The 21,876-nt window shown below is 36.6% G+C and overlaps 1 protein-coding gene and 1 pseudogene across 2 annotated transcripts; both read right to left on the bottom strand.

Annotated features, from left to right (window-relative positions):
• Positions 1-2,407: 2,407 nt before the first annotated feature.
• On the bottom strand, positions 2,408-6,762 carry LOC141834920 (uncharacterized; annotated as a pseudogene).
• Positions 6,763-9,273: 2,511 nt separating this feature from the next.
• LOC141834721 (PH, RCC1 and FYVE domains-containing protein 1-like) lies at positions 9,274-20,809 on the bottom strand. Of its 2 annotated transcripts, XM_074722065.1 has the most exons (12): positions 20,527-20,809; positions 19,763-19,836; positions 19,558-19,642; positions 19,228-19,353; positions 18,906-19,130; positions 18,309-18,542; positions 17,913-17,956; positions 17,784-17,834; positions 10,569-10,751; positions 10,060-10,150; positions 9,653-9,696; positions 9,274-9,581 (listed from the first exon to the last, which is right to left on the bottom strand). In XM_074722065.1, exons 1-12 carry the CDS (start codon positions 20,807-20,809, stop codon positions 9,459-9,461), a joined length of 1,563 nt encoding a protein of 520 aa, XP_074578166.1. In that variant the 3' UTR covers positions 9,274-9,458. The 2 variants fall into 2 exon arrangements, with proteins under 2 accessions (XP_074578166.1, XP_074578167.1); XM_074722066.1 differs by lacking the exon at positions 17,784-17,834.
• Positions 20,810-21,876: the final 1,067 nt, after the last annotated feature.

Here is a 21,876-nt window from a genome sequence, read left to right as displayed (position 1 = left end):
AAAAAGGGTCAAACGAGCATCTCTCGTGATTTCATTTCGAAAATACTTTTGAATCTAACATTATTATAAAAACTATCAAATAGCTATTGTAAAATATTTTAGAATGAATTTAAAATTTATGATTTATATCGTTTAAAAATTATAAAAGTTACTTGATAGATGTTATAACAATATATTTAAAGTTAATTTAAAATTTAAAATTTATAATGCATAGAAACTACTTGTTAGTTACTACAATGTATAAAATTTATTCGATAGCTGTTACAATATATAGCTGCTATAATGTGTTTAATATAAATTTATGAATTTAGGTTTTACGATTTAATTTAAGGTTTAAGATCTTTAAACACTATTATATCAAATTATTATTTATCAATTTAGTCATAATTATTTTAAACTTTATCAAAATTATTTTAAAATAGTTGTAAAAATTATATATAATTGTTACAATCCTAAATCATACACACACAACTTTTACATAGTGTAAATTCTAAACCTTAAATCTTAAACTAATTTGAGGCCTGCTTTTCCCACCCCCCATCACCGCACACCCCCCTCCCACTTCTTCTCTCTCCTCTTCTAATGACCTTTTTATCCTTTTTTTTATTTATTTTTTAATTTTTTAAATTTTTATTTAGTTTTATTTTTAATTAATTTTATTTAAAAATAGCCCTCATATATTTTTATTTTTATTTAGTTTTATTTTTTAATTAATTTAATTTATTATTTTTTTCATCAATACGATATTTTTTCAATTTTATTTAATTTTTATTTATTTTTATTTTTTAATCAATTTTATTTATTATTTTTTATCAATACTTTATTTTTAGAATTTTATATAAATTTTATTTAGTTTTATTTTTAATCAATTTTGTTTATTATATTTTTTCAATTTTATATAAATTTTATTTTTTAATTAATTTTATTTATTATTTTTTTCATAATACTTGTATTTTTTTCAATTTATTATTTTTTAAATTTTGTTTTTTTATTGATTTTATTTTTTTTATTAATCAGTTTTTTTTCAATTTTTTTTATCAGTTTTATTTTTTTGAATAATTTTTTTATATGTTTATAATCTTTTGTTTATTTTTAGTTATAAATTTTAGGAGTTATTATTTATAAAAAAAATTTAAAAAAAGTATAAAATTAATTTAAATTAAAAAAACTAAATAATAAACAAATTTAATTTAAAAAATAAAACTAAATAAAAATTAATTAAAATTAAAAAATATATATATAAGTAAAATAAAATAAAAAAACAAAGAAAAAAGGGTATAAAAGTCATTTGAATAGGAGAGAGAGAGGAGGGGAGGGGGGTGCGGTGGTAAGGGGGTGGGAAAAGCAATTTGCTGGACACCCATTTGATTTTTTTTATAAAAAAAATGACATTCTTTTAATAATTTGTAAAATTTAGAGTGCCTTTTGATTTTTTTTTCTCCAAATTTATTTAGTTGGGAAATGGAAGAGTAGCCCGCTATGAAATTTACTAATTGTTTAATAATTAGTTGACTGAAGGGTATTTTGAGATAAAATTATGGGAGGACATCCATTGGTTTTTTTTTTTTGGAAAAAGATTATCCTTTTAAATAATTTATAAAATTTAGAGTGCTTTTGATTTATCCAAATTTATTTAGTTGGGAAACGGAAGACCTCTTGAGCAGCACGCTATGAAATTTACTAATTGTTTAAATGAAATCAATTATATAATCATGAGTCATATTTTAGTAATTATTTATAAAAATATTATTTTTTTATTGTCAATTTATTTACCTTTCTAAATTCTTCTTTGCGGAGTCACCCCTCCATCTACTTGCAAATTTATTTTAGTAAATAATATGTCATATATGTAAAATATATAAAAGATGTGTAAATTTTAACAACTAAAGGTATGCGATATAAATTTAAGAAATAATTGACAAAATAAAAACATTTCCACAGGTTAAAATATAGTTAATATATGAAGGCCTACTATCTAACTTATCCTTGAAAATATTTTTAAGAAATGATAAATTATAAATACGAAATAAATAAATTATCGGATAACATTACAATTCCCCACACACATGGATTAAACATGTGAAAAATAAAACATTCTCCTTTGCGTTGAAATTAAGTCACGGCATGCACATTTTGTTCTCCGTCTAAGAGTTCTAATTAGGAGTTGAAAAAAAATCGAGATATTTGGTTCGAATTAAAATCAAAAGAAAATAGTTAAGATTTTGGGTTTCGCAGACCGTAGTTGTTCTTTTAATAGACTTAGAGCTGTTTTTTTCAAGAATGTATAATACTTTCTTTTAGGTTTGAACCCGAATTTAAAATTTTTATATAAAACTCAAAAAAGTGAAATTTGATAATTTGTTAGAACGTGAAATTAGGTAATTTGAAAGAATGAACAAGAGCGCAATTACGCGAATGCTTTAAGGAATATGGTAATGTAAATGAACATTTAGCACCGTAAATACAAGGAACAAGCAGTCCCAGAACAAACTCAAATAGTCAGCACTTATTTAAACAGAAAAGAATTCTACTTTTTGATCATCTGGCAATGGAGATAGTAGAGGAACAAATGCTTCCTTTCTCACTAATAATATCTTCTTCAGCCTCACTTCCATCAAGACTGACAATATGGTTGTTGTTTACGCTCCGTTCAGAACTGGTGGTGCTACTAGTGGCAAGAGGAGAGTTTGATACGCTCAAAGTCCTACTTCTTGCGGGTCCTGACCTCACACTATAAACCGACGATGATGCTGAAGCATTTGCCGTGCCTGGCTTCAAATAGCTGGGAATGGTCCGCCTGATATCCTGCTTTTGCAACAACGATCAATCAGAATTTGGAGGAACATGAATCACAAGCTTGCAAAAGGAGTAAAGAAAGTAACTTAATACCATACCATGTGTCTGAAGGCCATATCCAAGGATTGTTTTGACAGCGATCTCCCGAAACCAGTATTCCCTGGTGAAAGAGAAGATTTAGTAGAGAGATTACTATAGTTCGATCGATCAGCGTCTAGCTTTGGGGGCACGAGCCTTCTCATGTTGACTGTTCGCTCAACCATTCTATTTCCAATTGCAACAGGATTCACATCACCGCCCCTTTGTTGTAGTTTGCTTGGTGTTTGCACAGAATTTACCTTTTGAATGCTACAATTTGGAGCCCTCCCTCTGGATGGAGAGCAAGATTGGCGCCTTGGTTGGGCACCAGGTCCAGGTTCAACGGAAGATGATCGTCTCGTGGGAGCTCCAGGTCTGCCACGAGAAGCTGAAGAGGGTCTATCAGGCAATGATGTTCTTAAGTTTGGAGGTGCATCGAGTGAAAAACCAGGGATGTCTGATGGTTTTAATAGTCCAGATTTTATCGTTGGGGAACTTCCTCGTGATGGTGCTGAACTTTTGGATGCTGTTGAAGCAGATCTTACGACAGAAGATGGTTGATTTGGTGGAGCAGAAACAGTAGATGTATTATATGGGGCTGAAGGCCTTCTTGTAGGAGTTGCTGACCTCGATGGATTACTTGTTGCTAATACTGATGGTCTGGATGTTGGTGTAGAAGACCTGACTGGTGTTGATGATCTTGATGGAGCTTGTGACTTTGCATGTAAAGCAGGTCTGGAGGTTGGAGTTGAAGGTCTACTGGTAGTTATTGGAGCAGTAGGTATTGTAGGGCGTCCAGTTGGAGTAGCAGGTCTTGATTTATTGCGGCCACCAGCAGATGATGGTCTCCGGATTCCCACAGCAGATGAGTTCAAGGCAGATCTGGGTAACAATGTGTCTCTTAACGGATCTGGAGCATTCACTAACTGCGAAATAGTATGAAGAGCGGAAAACTATTATTCAGACGGGTAAATGAAGCAAAAGTGCATCCTAGAACACATCTACACATATTGATCCACTCACGAGTATTTGTGAATATTATGATGATCCCAAATTTGGTGTAACATGGATCACTATTATTTCTATAATGCCTGAATAGTTGGATAATGCAGAAATTTAAGTGCTCTTGCTACAAAATTATATATATTATATTGGATTAGACTGCTCAAGAACACTTATGAGCGAACAAAGACAAGGGAATGAAGAAAAACAAAGGAGAATAAAATTTGTTCTTGGTATTGTGGCTGCTATATACAAATTATTTACCATCATTTATGCTATACAATCTCGTTATGATAACAAGAATTATGTAGTCAATTGTAATTCCTAATTGCTACTTCACATATTTCTATCATTAGCCACTGTGAATCCAATGGGCGGTGTTGAACATGTTGTCAATCCTGCATACTGTTGCAAGTTAATGGTTTGGTAACTCCTTAATTCTTCCCTCTCTTCATTTTGTTGTGTCTCTATACTCCACTTCTTCCTCTTCAACAAGCCCTCTAGCGGCAGCAAGTAACCTTCCACACTCCTAGCTCTTTTCCCACCTCTCTCCCACAATCCTTCTCCCACCCCCACGCTCAATATTTGCCTCTATTCCCACCTCCTGCTTCCACTCATTTGTCATGATAAGTTGTCATGAGATAGGGAACTACTGGTTGGATAGGATCCCAGTCTAATTTTTCAAAAGGGACCGTTTAGATTTTAAGAAGAAACAGTATGTCAAACTAAATTGCAGGAAAATATCAAACAGAACTATAGATGTAGGTTATAGTGTTTTTCCTGTTCCTTTATGTAAAGTTAAACACCTTCAACCAGAAAATATAAAAGAACATGCCAATATATGGATTCACTGCACTCTCATTAACTTTCCTATATGGCAATGTTAATATGCAAGTCATTGCATGGTTTATTTCATAGGTAAACCTCATACTAAATCATAATTCCTGGTACGAAAATTCAAGGATATAGAATAGACTCACTCTTGATCTCAGAATAGTGGGACAAGCCTTTGGAGTTCCATTACTGCTGATAGGAGATCTTCTATATTCAGTATCTGAAGATGGAAGAAGTGGAGTACCTGGTGGTGTAAGAAGCCTGAAATAGAAAATAATGATTTTTTGCTTCATTCCAGGCGAATATGTAATGCTTAGCCAATCAAATAACTCTATGGTTGTCAGGTTTAGATCATATTTTTAGTATCATAATGCCATCATTGGTTCCTGACTTCCAATAAAATTGATTGTTCAAATCAAATATATATATATATTAGGAGAATAATGCCATTATAGAAAATAGAAGACTCGCACCAGTTACTAAAAAAGCAAGATTGTGTATAAATTGGAGCAATTATAGGGAACTACAAAATGTTTAGAAATTATAATGGTTATAGGAAATTACAAATTGTCTGCAAACTACCATGATTAAAAAATATCACAAATGAACTAATAAGCAATGTAACTTATATTTTGATGGCCTTCCTCATCATCAAATTCCAGCAAATTCATGCAGCTAGTTTCTTATCTGTTAATATGACTAGGCACCTACACCTAGTTTTGAGCAGTTCATCAAAAAGTATCCAACCATATTTCTTCTCATTTCAGTACATATTATAAAAAAGGCAGCACTGCATATTAAGATACAGTAAGGAAATTTGAAATTGTTTTCAAGAAGTCACCGAGCTCAAGGAAATTACATGAAAGAAGTGGAGAAACTAATATAGAAACAAAAATATAGAATGACAAAGAATGTTTCATCTATGAATGAAAGAATACAGGGTTTTAGATATTTAGAATTTGAGCAATAAAATAGTTTCCCATTTCAGCAAAATGAACAGACCTCCTCAATTGCATGCCCAAGGGCAATCACTAGATTTTATTACAGGTTATCTTACTAAGATTACTAACTACTCCACAGGGGAGACAGGAATTTAGTTTACCCAAATTCATAAGACAACAGAAATGTATTTAGAACATAGGAAATTCGTCCGCTGATACAAACCTACAACAATCAGAAAATGGAGTTGCTAAGGCAAACATACTTCCAACAATCATGCAAAGATATCTCCATTCATCATGGAAGTATGTCATGGATAGTAAGTGATACGATTGAGGGGAAAATATTACGATACCAGTCATAGTCATTTTTTCCCCTGTCGGAGTTCAGGAATTCATCCATTCGAGCCTTCGTGATCTTAAATAGGGGAGCAATCCCTGGTTTGGGGCCTATGCATCAGAATCAAAAATAATAAAAACAAGCACATTGTTAGCAAGCAATCATTGTGAGGAACTAGCCGCAAAGAAAATAATCTTCTTCGTATGAAATGAATGGTCGAATGCGTATACCCATACGAAAGTAATTATCAAGGACAGTATTACCCAAGGGCAGATCAATTTCGCTAGCATTATGCAGAGGTTTGTTGCTCCGCTCTTTCTCCAGCTTCCGCATCTCGAAGAATAGGGCGAGTTCCTCGTCCGCCTCTTTCGTTAAGGTCCGCCGCGGAGCTGGCGCCGCCATCACCCCAGCCCTAAGGCCTCGACTCATGTTTCCTTCCACCAAACTTCAAAACAAGAGAACTCGAAACTCTACTCTACTCCCTCCGGTCCAAAATCTCGGCTGTTTCCAAGAAACTCGATCGCATCAGGACTCAAGATCCACCTCCAAAAAAATCAGTTAAAAAAGAGTAAATCGCAACGTTAAGCTAAAAAAAACGAACAGAGAGAGAACCAAAACCTAATCATATTCTCTAACATGAAAAGGGCGCCGGATTCCCTCGTCGGCAAGTCGGCGAGCTAACCGGTAGTCGCACAGATCTCGTCGGTGAAGGGTTGCTTCGTCTCGTCGCCAGAGTGAGATCGATTCGAACTTCAAAATACTTCACTCTGTCTCTCTCTCTCAACCTGCGCCTCAGCCTTCAGCTAAGGACATAGTAAATGTTTCGCTCCGTGATTTGAATCCCTAACGAAAGAGGACACAACAGCTACAATACGATAACCAATCAGAAGGAGGGTACGTCTCGGGCAGAAATTCGCAGGGACTATTTGGTTGGTTGTTGGAAGACGAGTTTGATCGGATCCAATTGCTTTTGTAGTATCGTTGGTGTTGATCAACCATTTTCATAATGGGCAGCTCCTGGAGGCGGTGCGAGTGAGAAGGCATGCATTGGATGGTTTTGGAGCATGACAATATAAAAAGGAATTGCAGTAGATCCTCAACAATCTGATTCTGTAATTTAAAGTCTGAATGCGGCGACTGCATCTGTATTCATTCCTCTTCAGTCGTCAAGTTTAAATTTGAAATCTAGCTACACTTTAAATATTTCCAATTTAATCTTTGATAATAATTACTGGAATTTGTGTTATACTTATTGATTTAATAACTCTTGCTGAGTTTTATAAGTAAACCTGATGTATTAGTTACAATTACAAACCCTCTGGCCTCTATCGTTAGTTTGTTGTGCAGACAAGGCCACATCACGGATCTTTTACCTATGCACTTCTTGTTAACACGCGACCAGCAAGCCCACACGACACCGGCATCCGCGCACTAACCCACGCCGGCAAAACGACAAACACGTCGAGAACCTCCCGAAATAATGCGCCAGCCGAACATAAAAAGAGGGAAAATATAAACAGAGATTTCTTTTCTTTCTGCAAAATTGATTGCAACCATTACATATAACTTGCAAACATGTATCATCTACTGATATATTGTTTTTTTCAAAATTAAACAGAGAGAGTACCAGATCAGTCACTTTCATTTACTTTTGATGAGCGTGGTTTGCCTTCGCGAAATGATCCAAATCCACTTTTTTAAACTTTTGATCTTAATCTGTGTATATAGCATGGCATTTCGTCTTGGGCGCGCTGCTACTGTGTTGCAGACTGAGTTCTGAAGGTGGCGCTTGTTCTTATGTGTATATAGCATGTGAAAAAGACAGGATTTTTCCCATTTAGAAAGAAGATGGCACATGTGAATTAACACGAAGTTCTTGAAGAAATTGTTACCGTCGTCTGGGATTATGCTCAGATTCAGATTCGAAGCTTGGCAGTTGGCACAGTACTGAAGAACTAATTTTAAAGACCAAGCTGTAAGCTAAAAGCAGCAACTTTGGGAACGGAAAGGGAAGGATATTCTTGTGGTGCTGTGGGCTTACCGGAATTATAGTAGCGAGCGTTGTTCTTCTCCGGCAGAGGCGCGTAGAACGCCAAAGCAGGCTTCTTTGCCTAACCGGTAATCCCGCGCTCAAGGTAACCCTAGCAAATCATCGTTGTCGAAGGATCGAACGAGGGGAAGAAAAATGAACTCCTGAATCAACAACCAAATCCACTAGTTATCATCAACGAGCTTCTAAATTCTTACCTTTGTTCTCTCCGACATCTCCTTGTCAGCCTCGTCATCGCGTTCAGAAGAAGGTGGGTGAGTCACACGCCGCGCGAGCGCTGCCAAGCGATGCTCATGCTCCTGCCGCAGGAAGCGATCGCAGCGTTCCTCGCCGGAAAGGAGAAAGAGGTGGCGGTAGAGGAAGTGCGAGGATGGAAGGCAGAGCTCTTGGTCCATTGCACCGCACTCAAAGTGCTCGACTAGCGGCGCGAGTGAAATAGAGAAGGGAAGATGTGAGAGCATAGATCTTGAACATTAGTTGTTTAAAATTTTATCACTTTTGATAGAAGAAATATAAATTAAGAATATTTCCACGGGTTGTTAAACAGGCATAGAAGACAAAGTTAAGAAAAATTGAGAACAATTAAATGCAAAAGAAAGTAGCATTACGTTGGGACATTCTGATGCAGCTACGACTGCAGAATTTTCTAATATTTTGCTCCCATATCATATAAATTTGCAGATAATTATTTTCTAACTATATTTTTACCCTTATATCATATACATTTTTAAACATAACTTTCATATCATAAAAATTTTAAACATTGCTTACGTGTCATATAAATTTTAAGACAAATCCAGGTTATTAGAGTCCACTTGTTAATTTTTTTTTCTCTTTTATGTATTTATCCTGATTTTATGTCTAAGATTAGTTTCGACCACATACAAAAGTATTTATTAGATTATTTATAGCATAAAATTAAGAGAGAAAAAAAAATGATCTTCCCACATGACTTGTGTTAGGACTGTTTTTGTATTCCAAGTGCATTTGTATTAATCTACAAAATATTCAACTATCTATCTTAACAGAATTAACTCTACTAGTGTAGTGTTTCTCAGCAATAATAATACCAACAGAAGGTCTTGAACGGCCTCAATCCTAAGACATACATCGACTTGGACACATTATTTATGCACGCTGTTAAGGAACCAGGAAAAACAAAATTGATAGTAAATATGCAAGTCTTGAAGGCTGTTCATCAACGTCACATTATTTTCATGTCTTGAAGGCCAGGATGACATAAAGCACTAAACTGTGTTAATAATGTACATGAGTGACATTGTGGCTGCCAGGACCATACAAAGAATGGTTACATGCACAAACATGCCTATTCTGACTGGTATATACATATGCATATAGTTGAAAGCCTACCGATTCTAACAAAATTGCCAATGAGAAATCCACATCTTGGTAATGAGCGTCATGTTGGAGATTCTGCAAGGACCAAGGTATGCCACCAACCACATGAAACGTTTTTCGGCCTATGATTTTCAAGCGGAACCAATGCGGGGGTGTTTCTATCAATTGCATCCCCTAAACCAAGCTGAGCAAAGGAAACGAGCTTAGTTGTAATGAAAAACAAGGTCAGAATAATTTTTGTATAAAAGATGATACCTGGCCATATTTATTCCATCCCCAGCAAAAGACCTGCCCATCCTCTGCGACACATAAATATATAGTTTGTCATTTTGTGCTCAGCAAAAGATCTTCCGAGTGCATGTAATTATTTTGTTTCTGAAGTGGGTGAAACTTCTCAAAGATGTTCCACTAAACATGTTGAGAAGAACGCAAATATAGGTTCACTTTCAAAAAAAGTAAAACATTGACATCAGAGAGCGATGTCACAAGGCGCTGGAACTGAAAAATTTTTTCACTAAAAAATAGCCCTAAGTCAGTGCACAGTGTATATGGACAACAGATTACCAGGCACGTCACTACATAGTGAAAATACACCAGCTCTGGAGTAGAGTTTGAACGACTAAATCTGAACTTGCATAATCAGATGGATTCAGAATATTTACCTGTCATCATGGCACTATGGCGTGCTCCACAAGAGACTACTTCAGCATTCTTGTTTGCTAGGCACGGATGATCCAATAGCTTGGGAAGAGTCTGCAACCACAAATATGTCAGAGGGATAAATGCCCAAGTCACTGGAAGTTAATGCCTATGATCGAAACATGAAGTAGCATGCAGGAAAACTTTCGACAGAAGACAGTAGGGGGAATGTTCAAGGTCATGAAGCAAACATGCTTGATTTTAGGTTATAATTCAAATGATTACAAATAAGCCTCCATCGGTCCTTGAAAGAAATAGAAGTAATATATTTCTGGTAGATACTATGGTTAAGGTTGCTCTAAAAGAAAATGGATACAAAAGAAGCTACTCATTCTGATTGCTTTGTCATTTATTATATTTTTCCTTCTGCTTCCTAACAAAATCATGTTTTTCATTCGTGACAAAATTACATGTCACCATTTTGCAAAGGATGCACAAGAATTTATGATAGTGTGGCAATGAAAATTATAACCTCAGCTTGATCGGAGCCAGTTCCTAGCTGCCCAAACTGATTTCCTCCAAAGGAGTATACAGCACCATCAATAGATGTGCATATCGTATGCCACAGGCCAGCAGCAACTCCTTGGATCTTGACACCCAAAAGAGATGACACACATGTTGGACTCAGCTCATCATCTGTACTCCCTTGTCCGCACTGAAAAAAAAAATCAATAAAGTGAAGAAAAGAAATAAAAGATGCAGTTAGCAGTCCAGATAAAAATATAAAAACAAGACAATCTCCCATGTTAAAATGGGCATCATCTTCAATAGTAATATATATTTCCCTTTGTAATATATTTTTAAGAAGCATATTTGTGTTATTAGTCTAGAGAGTATTAGAAGTGAGAGAGTATTAGAAGTCAGAAATTGACAGAAAAAAAATATATCCAGATTGATTAAAGGACAAGATGCATAAATAACAAAGTGATCGCATTCCAAACCAACCATTTATTAGTTATTTTACTGGCTTATCAGAAAATAAAAAAGGTAACATCGCCCACTCGTTGAACATGCCTTATGGATGATACTAGATGCTTCTCAAACTTAATATGAGATCGTAAATAAGAAAAAAAACAAGAAATTACAATGCCTCTATTGGGAAATAAAATATATATCAGGAATTAAAAAGATTAATCTGTAATCTTTAGGTGCATGCATTCAACCATTTTGTTTACAGTACATTGGAGATCTCAATCACTTGAATGTCTTTCTAGGTCAGTTATTAAGTGTTTTAGAAATCTCCATTGTGATGTATAAATAGGTGTCATGACATATAATCTTGAGCAAGAAAAATTGTCATGGAATGGAAGTAGGTCTCATGGCGTATAATCTTGAGCATGAAAAATTGTCATGCAATGAAAGTTTCCCTTCTATATTCTTCTTTAGTCCACTATTTTTCTTGTAAATGTCAAAAAATTTGGGATCAAAACCATGACTGCGAGTTCAACCTCCATGTTCTCCTATAATTCAAATCAAGTTCCCATCTTCAATGGTAAGCATTTGAACAACTGGTGTAATCAAATGCAGATTATCTTTTTTTGCTCAAGACCTTAGATACGTTGAGGAGAAATCATGCATAGAACAACCATCACCAACATATGCTACAATCAATTGGTCAGAAGAACAACAAAGGCAGTACAAGGAGAACATGAAGAAGAATGCAAGAGCTCTATACTACATTCAGCAAGTAATAAGTAAAATTATCTTCCCTATAATATTTAGAGCAAAAAAGAAAAAAGATGCATGAGATATCCTCGTTTGAGGATTCCGAGAAAATAATAATAAGATTATTTCCTTGAAATTGTGATCACTTCAGAAAAATTTTGACAACTTACAAAAGAATGAAAGTGAAAGTGTGCAAGATAATCTCGCTAGAATTTATGAAATAGTCTATAAAATCAGAAGTCATAGTGACAGCAATGTAGATAAAGAATTGTGCAAAGGTTCTTAGAAGTATTCCTCCAAAATATGATCATGTAGTCACTGCAACACCAGAATCAAAAGACTTCTCTGTTAATACTTTTAATGAGTTAATGAGTCAACAAGTTCTCTTCAAGTGTATGTGGAATGAATCAATGGGTCCTTTATAGAATGCCTTAAGCAAGCATTCCAAACAAAGTGCAACATATCTGAGAAGAGGAACTTCAAACTGTTGATCAAGTGTAGTTTATTAAAGAAAAGGGAAAAAATATGCAATCAAGGAGGAGCAAACCAACAACAATTTGATGACTCACAATCTCAAGTTTGCAAAAAGAACAATCATGATTCAAGAGATTGTGGGTTATGCAAGAAGCACAAAATTCTCAAGCATATTCATAAGGAGATTGTTGACTAAACAAAAATGAAGAGGCCAACTTCATCCATAGCAAAATTAAAGCACAATAGCTCTTTCTGGTACATGAATATTCAAGCCTCAAGGTGTCCCGTACTTGGATAACATGCTCAAAAACCACATGTTTGGGAACCAAAAGATCCTTATCAAACTTACAAGAAATATTCTTCTGAAGTTGTGCTGATGGCAAACTTCAAAGCATAGGAAGCAAAGGTACCATTGAGGTTTTCACCGAAGGAGGTAACAGAATTCTTATTAGTGATGTCCTTTATGTCCTCAACTCATCACACAATCTTTTAGGCATTGGACAACTCATTAAAAGAGGATATGTAGTGAACTTTATCCACTAGTAAATGTAAAAAAATTTATAAGCTGTGATGAAGAAAGAAGCTGGAGTTGGAACTCATCTCCCTTAATAAATAATGAAGGATTCATCAACCAAAGTGAGAAGCAACATCCATCCTCTACACCAACTCTAACTCTACCTCAGTCATCATCTCCTCCAACAATGCCAACCTCAGTTCTGCTAATTGAGCAAATCCAACAAGTCCTACGTGCTCTAAAAAATTCCTAGTTACAATAGACAAATTCACCTCTATAGAATATCTGTGATACATCCGAGCAAAGAGAAAATGAAGAAGCATGTGTTATCTTTGCACTTAGGTTTTGTTGAAGGTTTAAGGATATATCATAATACCGAAAGATGAATATTGTAGATGATAAAGAAACCAGATATTGCTCTAAATTTGTTTCCACCATCCATTTCATTTGTAAGAGTACGTACATTATATAATGGGATTTTGAGGGCTAAAGTTAGAGAGGACCTTGACAGATAGGCCAACTTTATTGGTTATGATACTTTCCTGTGGTCATTAGTTAAGTATCAAAATTGGCTTTAAGTTTGGATGCTTATTAGAAACTTTTGACAGGATGTACGACCACAATCCACATGAACACTATTTTAATTCTTTTCTTGTTCTGATGCCTATCTACTTAATTCTCAAACTTCAATCAATCTTGACGCTGGAGTTAATTATACGGTTCATTTTTCTGGTATATGACTTGAAGGTTTTGTTGGAATGATGGTTGGTTTAACACTAACTATTATACACTTACAGTTTGCTGTGTTTGGTGCATGTGAATGCAATCATGTTGAAATACGCAATCAGATATTAGGAAGATAGCATAGGTTCTGTCTTATCTGTCAGGAACTAGAGCATTCATAGCATACATTTTTGCAACACAATAATCAATATTTTACAGCTGATACGAATGGGTGATTGAACTTTGTGGCATATACAAAAATAGTTCCACTTGAGATTTCATTGGTTGTGTCAAAATGCTATGGGAATTTCAAAATTCTTATTGTTGAATTGGAGTTCATGGTTTAGTTACCATAAGTAATGTTGTTGTAGCTATCATTCATTGCCATAGGTGTTTAAATAGGCCTGCATTTAACCATCTAGAATATTTACAGCATGTTTTGAATATATTTCTCTTGAGAGAAAGATTTCTTCTTTGCCTTGCTTTACTTGTATGTCGAGGAAGTATTTCATCAATCTGAGACGATCAGTCATCTCGAATTTCCTTTGCTTGAAATTGAACAGCTAACATGTTTGTTCCTATCTAAATAAGATCATTGACATCGTGTTAAACAACAAGAAAGTGACATCAAACAGTTACACATAAAGAGATTATTCACTTGGACATCTTTGAAACTCATATGAGCTAAAATATTGGTCAATCTTGTTATTCCATGCATGTGGAGCTTGCTTTAAGCCATATATTGCTTTATGAGGCTTTTAAATTTCATATCCTTGATCCAATTGAAGTTGAGCAACTAGAGCAAAAATAATGTGAAGTGTCTATAGAATTCCTAGTTACAATAGACAAATTCACCTCTATAGAATATTTGTTTCATGCAACATTTATATAACACCAACCATTTTGCTTTCTTTTATTGCGAGCCTCAAGGGTATGAGGACTCCATTGCTGTCAAAGAATGGCAAAAGATAATATGACAGCAAAAGATAATAGTTGAAGACAACTGTTTAAAAGGTCCAAACATTAGAGCTCATTGATTTGCGAAAAGGGAAAGAAGTGATCAGGTTAAAGTGGATCTACAAGACTAAATTTAATAAAGATAGATCCATCCAAAATCACAATGCTTGACTTGTTGTGAAGGAATGCTCGCAGTAATATGACATCAATTTCACAAAACATTTGCACCAATTGCAAGAATGGAGACACTTCACATTATTTTTGCTCTAGTTGCTCAACTTCAATTGGATCAAGGATATGAAATTTAAAAGCCTCATAAAGCAATATATGACTTAAAGCAAGCTCCACATGCATGGAATAACAAGATTGACCAATATTTTAGCTCATATGAGTTTCAAAGATGTCCAAGTGAATAATCTCTTTATGTGTAACTGTTTGATGTCACTTTCTTGTTGTTTGACACGATGTCAATGATCTTATTTAGATAGGAACAAACATGTTAGCTGTTCAATTTCAAGCAAAGGAAATTCGAGATGACTGATCGTCTCAGATTGATGAAATACTTCCTCGACATACAAGTAAAGCAAGGCAAAGAAGAAATCTTTCTCTCAAGAGAAATATATTCAAAACATGCTGTAAATATTCTAGATGGTTAAATGCAGGCCTATTTAAACACCTAGGGTGTGTTTGGTTGGGGGTAATCGGTGATTACCCCGGTTATCCCTCCAATGTAATCTGTAAAAACTATGTTTGGTTGAGGTAATTGATAATTCCCAGGTAATATTGGATTGCTGAAACGTCAGCATACATCAGCAAATCAGGCATCTAACCCGGAATTGCAAAACCTCTCAAAATCTAGGTTTTGTTGGATTCCGGGGTTATCATAATTTGCTTTACCCGATTGCCCCGCGATCCCTCCGCGAGCGAAGCCCTCTGCAACCCTCCGCGAGCGAAACCCGACTCCCGTCCCTGCGCGAGCGAAACCTTGGCTGCGGCGATTCCAACCCTAGCGAACCTCCTCTCCGCTTTCCAAGCTTCGAAGCCTTCCCCTTCCCCTTCCGCTCCTCCTCTAACCCGACTCCCGTCCCTACGCGAGCGAATCCCAAGCGGCTGCGGCGATTCCAACCCTAGCGAACCTCCTCTCCGTCCCCGATCTTCTCCTGTCGCGAGCCTCTCCCGTCGCGAGCCTCCTCTCCCGCGAGCGAGTCTCCTCTCCCGCGAGCGAAAGCCCTAACTCGAGTCTCCTTTCCCGCGAGCGAAAGCCCTCTCCAGCGATCCTCCTCTCCAGCGATCCTCCTCTCCAGCGAGCTCATTGTATGCTCAGTAAATGGGGAAGTTCTGTAATCAGTAAATGGGCTTTCTCTTGTATGCTCATTGTATGATGGCATGTTTTGAAGTAAAAGTTTCAGTAGGAAGAATAGACAAGCTGCAAACTTCATCAGATAACTACTCTGAGTTAGATAACATATGTTGTTAATGATAATCATTGTCCAGGAGGTCAACAATTATTTTTCAGAAAAGTCTTGAAGGGGTAAGATCGAAATAGGAGGATTATATAAAGATAGAAAACAGGATTTTGTAAGCTAGTGGTGAAATTTGTTGAGGTAATTATAGTGTAATCATGGAATAAGTGTTGCTAGCGACCAAAATCTTTTGTGATTGTTGGAACAGGAGATTTGTTTGGAACAGATCCTCTTTGTCATCTTTTGTGGTTGTGGTTTTCTCAAAGGGCATGCTTGCTTTCTTGTGGGTAATGAATGTGCTAATTAAGCTTTTGTTAATACTTTTTCCCTTCGTATGATGTTCTTGGTAAATTGTAAAAATATAGTAAATTAATTGAATTGTAAAAATATATAATTAAGCTTTTGTTAATGCTTTTTCCCTTCGTATGCTTTTTCCCTTCGTATGCTTTTGTTAATTAAATATCAAATTAATTGAATTGTAAAAATGATTATAATTGAATTAAACCAAACAAGTAAATAAGGGTAATATAGTAAATGTAAAAGTAAGTAATGTATTAAAACCTTCAACCAAACAAGGTTTTGTCTCATTACCTAGCATTAAACTAAACAGCATTCAACCAAACAAGGTTATGTTTTATTCCCTATAACCTTGGTTATGTGATTACTTGGTAATCACATAACCAAGGTAATCACGGACGACCCCCAACCAAACGCACCCCTATGGCAATGAATGATAGCTACAACAACATTACTTATGGTAACTAAACCATGAACTCCAATTCAACAATAAGAATTTTGAAATTCCCATAGCATTTTGACACAACCAATGAAATCTCAAGTGGAACTATTTTTGTATATGCCACAAAGTTCAATCACCCATTCGTATCAGCTGTAAAGTATTGATTATTGTGTTGCAAAAATGTATGCTATGAATGCTCTAGTTCCTGACAGATAAGACAGAACCTATGCTATCTTCCTAATATCTGATTGCGTATTTCAACATGATTGCATTCACATGCACCAAACACAGCAAACTGTAAGTGTATAATAGTTAGTGTTAAACCAACCATCATTCCAACAAAACCTTCAAGTCATATACCAGAAAAATGAACCGTATAATTAACTCCAGCGTCAAGATTGATTGAAGTTTGAGAATTAAGTAGATAGGCATCAGAACAAGAAAAGAATTAAAATAGTGTTCATGTGGATTGTGGTCGTACATCCTGTCAAAAGTTTCTAATAAGCATCCAAACTTAAAGCCAATTTTGATACTTAACTAATGACCACAGGAAAGTATCATAACCAATAAAGTTGGCCTATCTGTCAAGGTCCTCTCTAACTTTAGCCCTCAAAATCCCATTATATAATGTACGTACTCTTACAAATGAAATGGATGGTGGAAACAAATTTAGAGCAATATCTGGTTTCTTTATCATCTACAATATTCATCTTTCGGTATTATGATATATCCTTAAACCTTCAACAAAACCTAAGTGCAAAGATAACACATGCTTCTTCATTTTCTCTTTGCTCGGATGTATCACAGACATAAAACGAGAAGAGAATATTATTCCAAACATGGATTCAAGTTTATGTGAAATAACAGATCGATTACTGGGACAGTCATTCAAGAATATAATTATACTATCCTTATACAAGCCACAAAGTTAGATGATGGTATTTATTTCCCCACACTCCAACAACACTGCCATTTAACTTGGATTGCAAATGCAATCATCCAATAATTCAGGGCAATAGTAACTGAAAATATGCAAGTGACAAAGCAAAAAAGAATGCAATATATTTAGAAATTTCTATATGAACTACAACTTACTGCAAAGATGCTATAATAAATAGTTTAATTAGAAATAAGTATATTGAACCATCAAACCTGCAGCTTCACAATATTCTCTACCACACATAGTGATCTTTGACAAAGTTCCTAGAAATATTTGCGAGCAAGCAGAAAAAAAATGGATCAAAATTAGATTGAATTATTTAAAAACTAATTGCTTCTGACCTGACCATAAAGCCCCCAGCCAAAAGTAAGTAGCACTCCTGTGTCTGCAAGTGCATAATACAAGTTTGTTAAGAAACATAAATAGTTAAAACTATGATGAAGCAGAACATACTAGAGGTAAGTACTAGAGCATTAATTTGCTGAAGCGAGATTCCTTAAAGATCCATACATTACAGTTCATACCCAGAAAACTAGTTATGAATTAGAACATTAAATTGTATTATAATAGAAAAACATGTTTCTATATTGTTTAAAACTATTTTTAAAAAACAATTAATTTCTTTTAGATAGATATATTAGTTTAACTAAACTGAAAGGTAACAATTGAAAAATCAACAAAAACGGCATTGATAACAAAAAATTGTCGCAGAAAAGGAATAGGAGATAGCTACAGACCTGTAACTGCAGCACTGTGTCGACCACCACAAGCAATGGTCTTCACAGAGCTCCCTATGAGTTTATTAGATTGCCCATCTTGTTTCCCCTTTGTAGCAGGGGATGATCGCTCTTTACCGAAAGAAGCTGACTCTAAGCAAGGTACAGGATGAGGAGATGACACATTTCGTATACGAGTACCCAAACCAAGTTGCCCTTCTCCTCCATATCCCCATCCCCACACTTGACCTGCATCTGAATTTTGAAGGTGTAATGCATTAGCATTAGTTACTTCTATAATCTTGAACCATACTACAACACAATATAAATGCAATGATACAAGCAGGTAATTCATTACAAAGATAAGGTGCTAACTTTTCTGCAAAAAGGTGGATCCGCCACCTTAGCGGCCCCACACGGTCGGCCTCACGACCATCTGTGAGGAGGTAAATCGAGAAACTGCAGTTGGTCACGACGCAGGAGGGTATTGCCTGGCTTCGCCAGGATTCGAACCCTTGCCCTCTTCTGCAAGTCTGCTGCGTCGTAACCAACTCAGCTATGCCCCGGGGGCGATAAGGTGCTAACTTGAAGGAATATCAAGGAAGCAAATGGGTGTACCTGATAATGCCAGTGTATGACGTCCACCAGCAGCAACAATTGAGATATGTACTCCCACATTTAGAGTTACAAGACATGGAGGTGCTGAAAGAGCTTCATCACCTGATGATGAGCTTTCTGGTCCCACTTTAACTGAAGATATTCTTCTTCTCTTTGTATTATCATCACCAACCCTACTATCAAAACCAGATCCCGTAGTTCTTAAGCCCTGGGATCTAGGGCTCACTGTTACAAGAAACCGGAACACATTTTTGAAGAATGTTAAATTAAAGAGGATGATTGTGCACCAGAATCATTATAAGCATGGTGTCAAAATAATCACCTTGATCACTTAGGAATCCACCATGCCTTTCCTCTTTTTCTGTGGTTCCTCCAGAGGACTGGTCTCTCGTGATCCTCCCAGTTGGCACACACTCTTTCCATCCCCAAGTATAAACGTCTCCTTGAGCTGGCCTAGGAAGGTAAAATTTGAGTTTCCAAAAGGCTCAATAGAAGGTACATTTGTTAGATTAGGCGTCAAGTATGCATGAATTGTTCAAGGCAATAATATATATATCAGTAATAATTTAAGAAGATGGTCCAGCGTCTATTTTTGTCTACTATCAACATTAAGATGCGTTATGATTCATAAACTTCCAAGTGATCATAGCACCTGTGACTGCAACACAATGCGCCCACCCTGCAGCCGCCTTGACTATGGGTTCCTCAGTTGGGAGGTCAAATGCTTCAGGAGTTTCCTAATGAAATTAAATGTGAGGTTCATCAATCCAAAAGATCCAAATTACAACAAATAAATATTCAGAAAAAAAAATAATATCACGGTGGTTCAAAGCACCTAAAAAAAAATCATTAACTACCTCATGCTTCCCTGATGTAACATAACTTTGCCCCATATCATCAGTTGAACCCCATGTATAAAGCTTGCCAGTCTCTGATGTGGAAAAAAAAATTATAGTTGACATTAAACTCTAGAAGTGGCATCTGAAAAAAAAAACGTACTTTAAGGAATATTACCTCGAAAATTATAAGTATTTATAGGATCTGCCTAGAACCAAAATGTCTATGAATAATCGAGGAAACAGAATCAATCAAGGTTCACAAGAACTGATAACCTCATTAATGAAAATGCATGAGCATGCTTAGCCATTAACATACCACCATTTAGTTGGTATCCTTCATTTTGCTTGAAAAAATACCCTCCAATGGCAGTTCAATTACGCTTAGTATTTTAAAGTCTTACTTCCAGCCACAAGAAATTAGATCCACTATGAACCACACAAAAAATATCATATTTGTAAGGTTGTAGATAAAACAACCGCCAAATACTCTTTGTTTTTTTCATGAGAAAACATTAAACAAGACCAAAAGAGACAGAGGCACACACACACACACAAAAGACCGACCAGAAAACGTTGCAAAAAGCTAAATAATCACTTCAGCACCCAACATTGTACTAGATTGAAGAAGAAATCCAACCGGGAAAAAAAAGAGCAAATCAAAGAAAAGAAATCGACGAACAAGAACTCATAATCAAACAGTCCATTTGTTAATAGGGGAGGGAAAACGGCACTGAAAGTGGCCAAAGGGCAAACACAAGTAAAAAAAACAAAGGCGTAAAAACCTGAGATGGCCATGGCGAAACCGCATCCACCGCCGCTGACGTCTCTCCAGCGATCTCCAGTTTGCAAATCCGGCATTCGGACTGGCACCGGGTGAAGCAGAGGCGACCTCTGAGGCGACACACCTGGGAGATAACCCCACATCAGCACCGTTTTCTCCCTCCTTCCCTCCTCCTCCGCCACCTCCACCACCATCGCCTCCCTCCCGTCTTCCTCCATTTCCTCACCTCCCCCTCCTCCTCCTCCTCCTCCTCCTCCTCCTCCCCCCTCCTCACCTCCATTCATCTCCCTCTGCCTAAGTTCCAACCCACAAATTCACGCCACCAAATCGATCTCCTCTCCTCCCTTTTCTCGACTTCCTTTTCACCTCTCGATCTCCTGATGTCGACCTCAAGCTCCGGTAACAAAAGAGAGGTCGACTCGGCGCAACTTCTACCCAAGACGAGGATAGAGAAAGTGACTAGGGGCAACTAGCGCAGCCCTAATTCTCCGCATCAGTTCGTGCATCACGGGAGAACCACGTAGGACGGGGGAAGAGTGAGCAATGACACATGGCGCCTGCAAGGCCGCTGGATGCGGTGGAGCATTCCTGGCCACGAGTGCGGAGGAAGCTTCTGGAATTCGAGGAGCCCACGCCGCGCGGAGGCGATAGCGGCCAGCGTGCTTACACGTGGCAGAGTATCACCGCCGCGGCTATCATGGCAGGCTGTGAAGTGGGGCTCGGAAGGTTCGAGAACAAACGCGGGCAGTCGATCTGGGATAGAATGAATATTCTCGGTCTGCGCGATGGCAACGTGACTACGTGAGAGCGCGAATGAGCCTGAGAACAGCGATAGGCTTGCAATACATGAACCTATGTTCTTATTATCAATCATGAGTAGTGCCACGTCAATATTAAATAGGAGACAAGTACATTATTTTCATAGACGTGATTTTATTTTCGTTATTTCATACTTACATATTTGAACCCTACTTAATAGTTAATATGATTCACCTTGCTCCCCACCTAACATCGCACAACACCTCTGTCCAAACCCTTGACCCTCCACCCTCCACCCTCCACCACCAAGCATCTAGTTGGCACCCAACCATCACTAATTTCCAGTCCTACAACCCTCGGCCAACCAAACACTACCAACCTCAAGCTCTCCAGCCATCGCCACTCTCGCTGAGCACCACACGTGGTGATTAATTTGATTGATTTTTAGTCCCACGTCGTCGGGTTGATGGGTTCCAACAAGACATGTAATGAGGAGATTCACATAGAGTCTCACATTCCAGTACTTCGTGTGCTTCTGAAATAAATGATATGAATTTGTGCTGGGTTTTTATAACGCTCTAGAAATGTACAG

The sequence above is a fragment of the Curcuma longa genome, chromosome 9, assembly GCF_044706935.1.
Source record: "Curcuma longa cultivar G26 ecotype Majalengka, Jawa Barat chromosome 9, ITB_CL_G26_1.1, whole genome shotgun sequence".
In the NCBI taxonomy this organism is placed as follows: Eukaryota; Viridiplantae; Streptophyta; class Magnoliopsida; order Zingiberales; family Zingiberaceae; genus Curcuma; species Curcuma longa.
The sequence above is the reverse complement of the archived record's forward strand: the minus strand, read 5'-3'. Positions and strand labels throughout refer to the sequence as shown.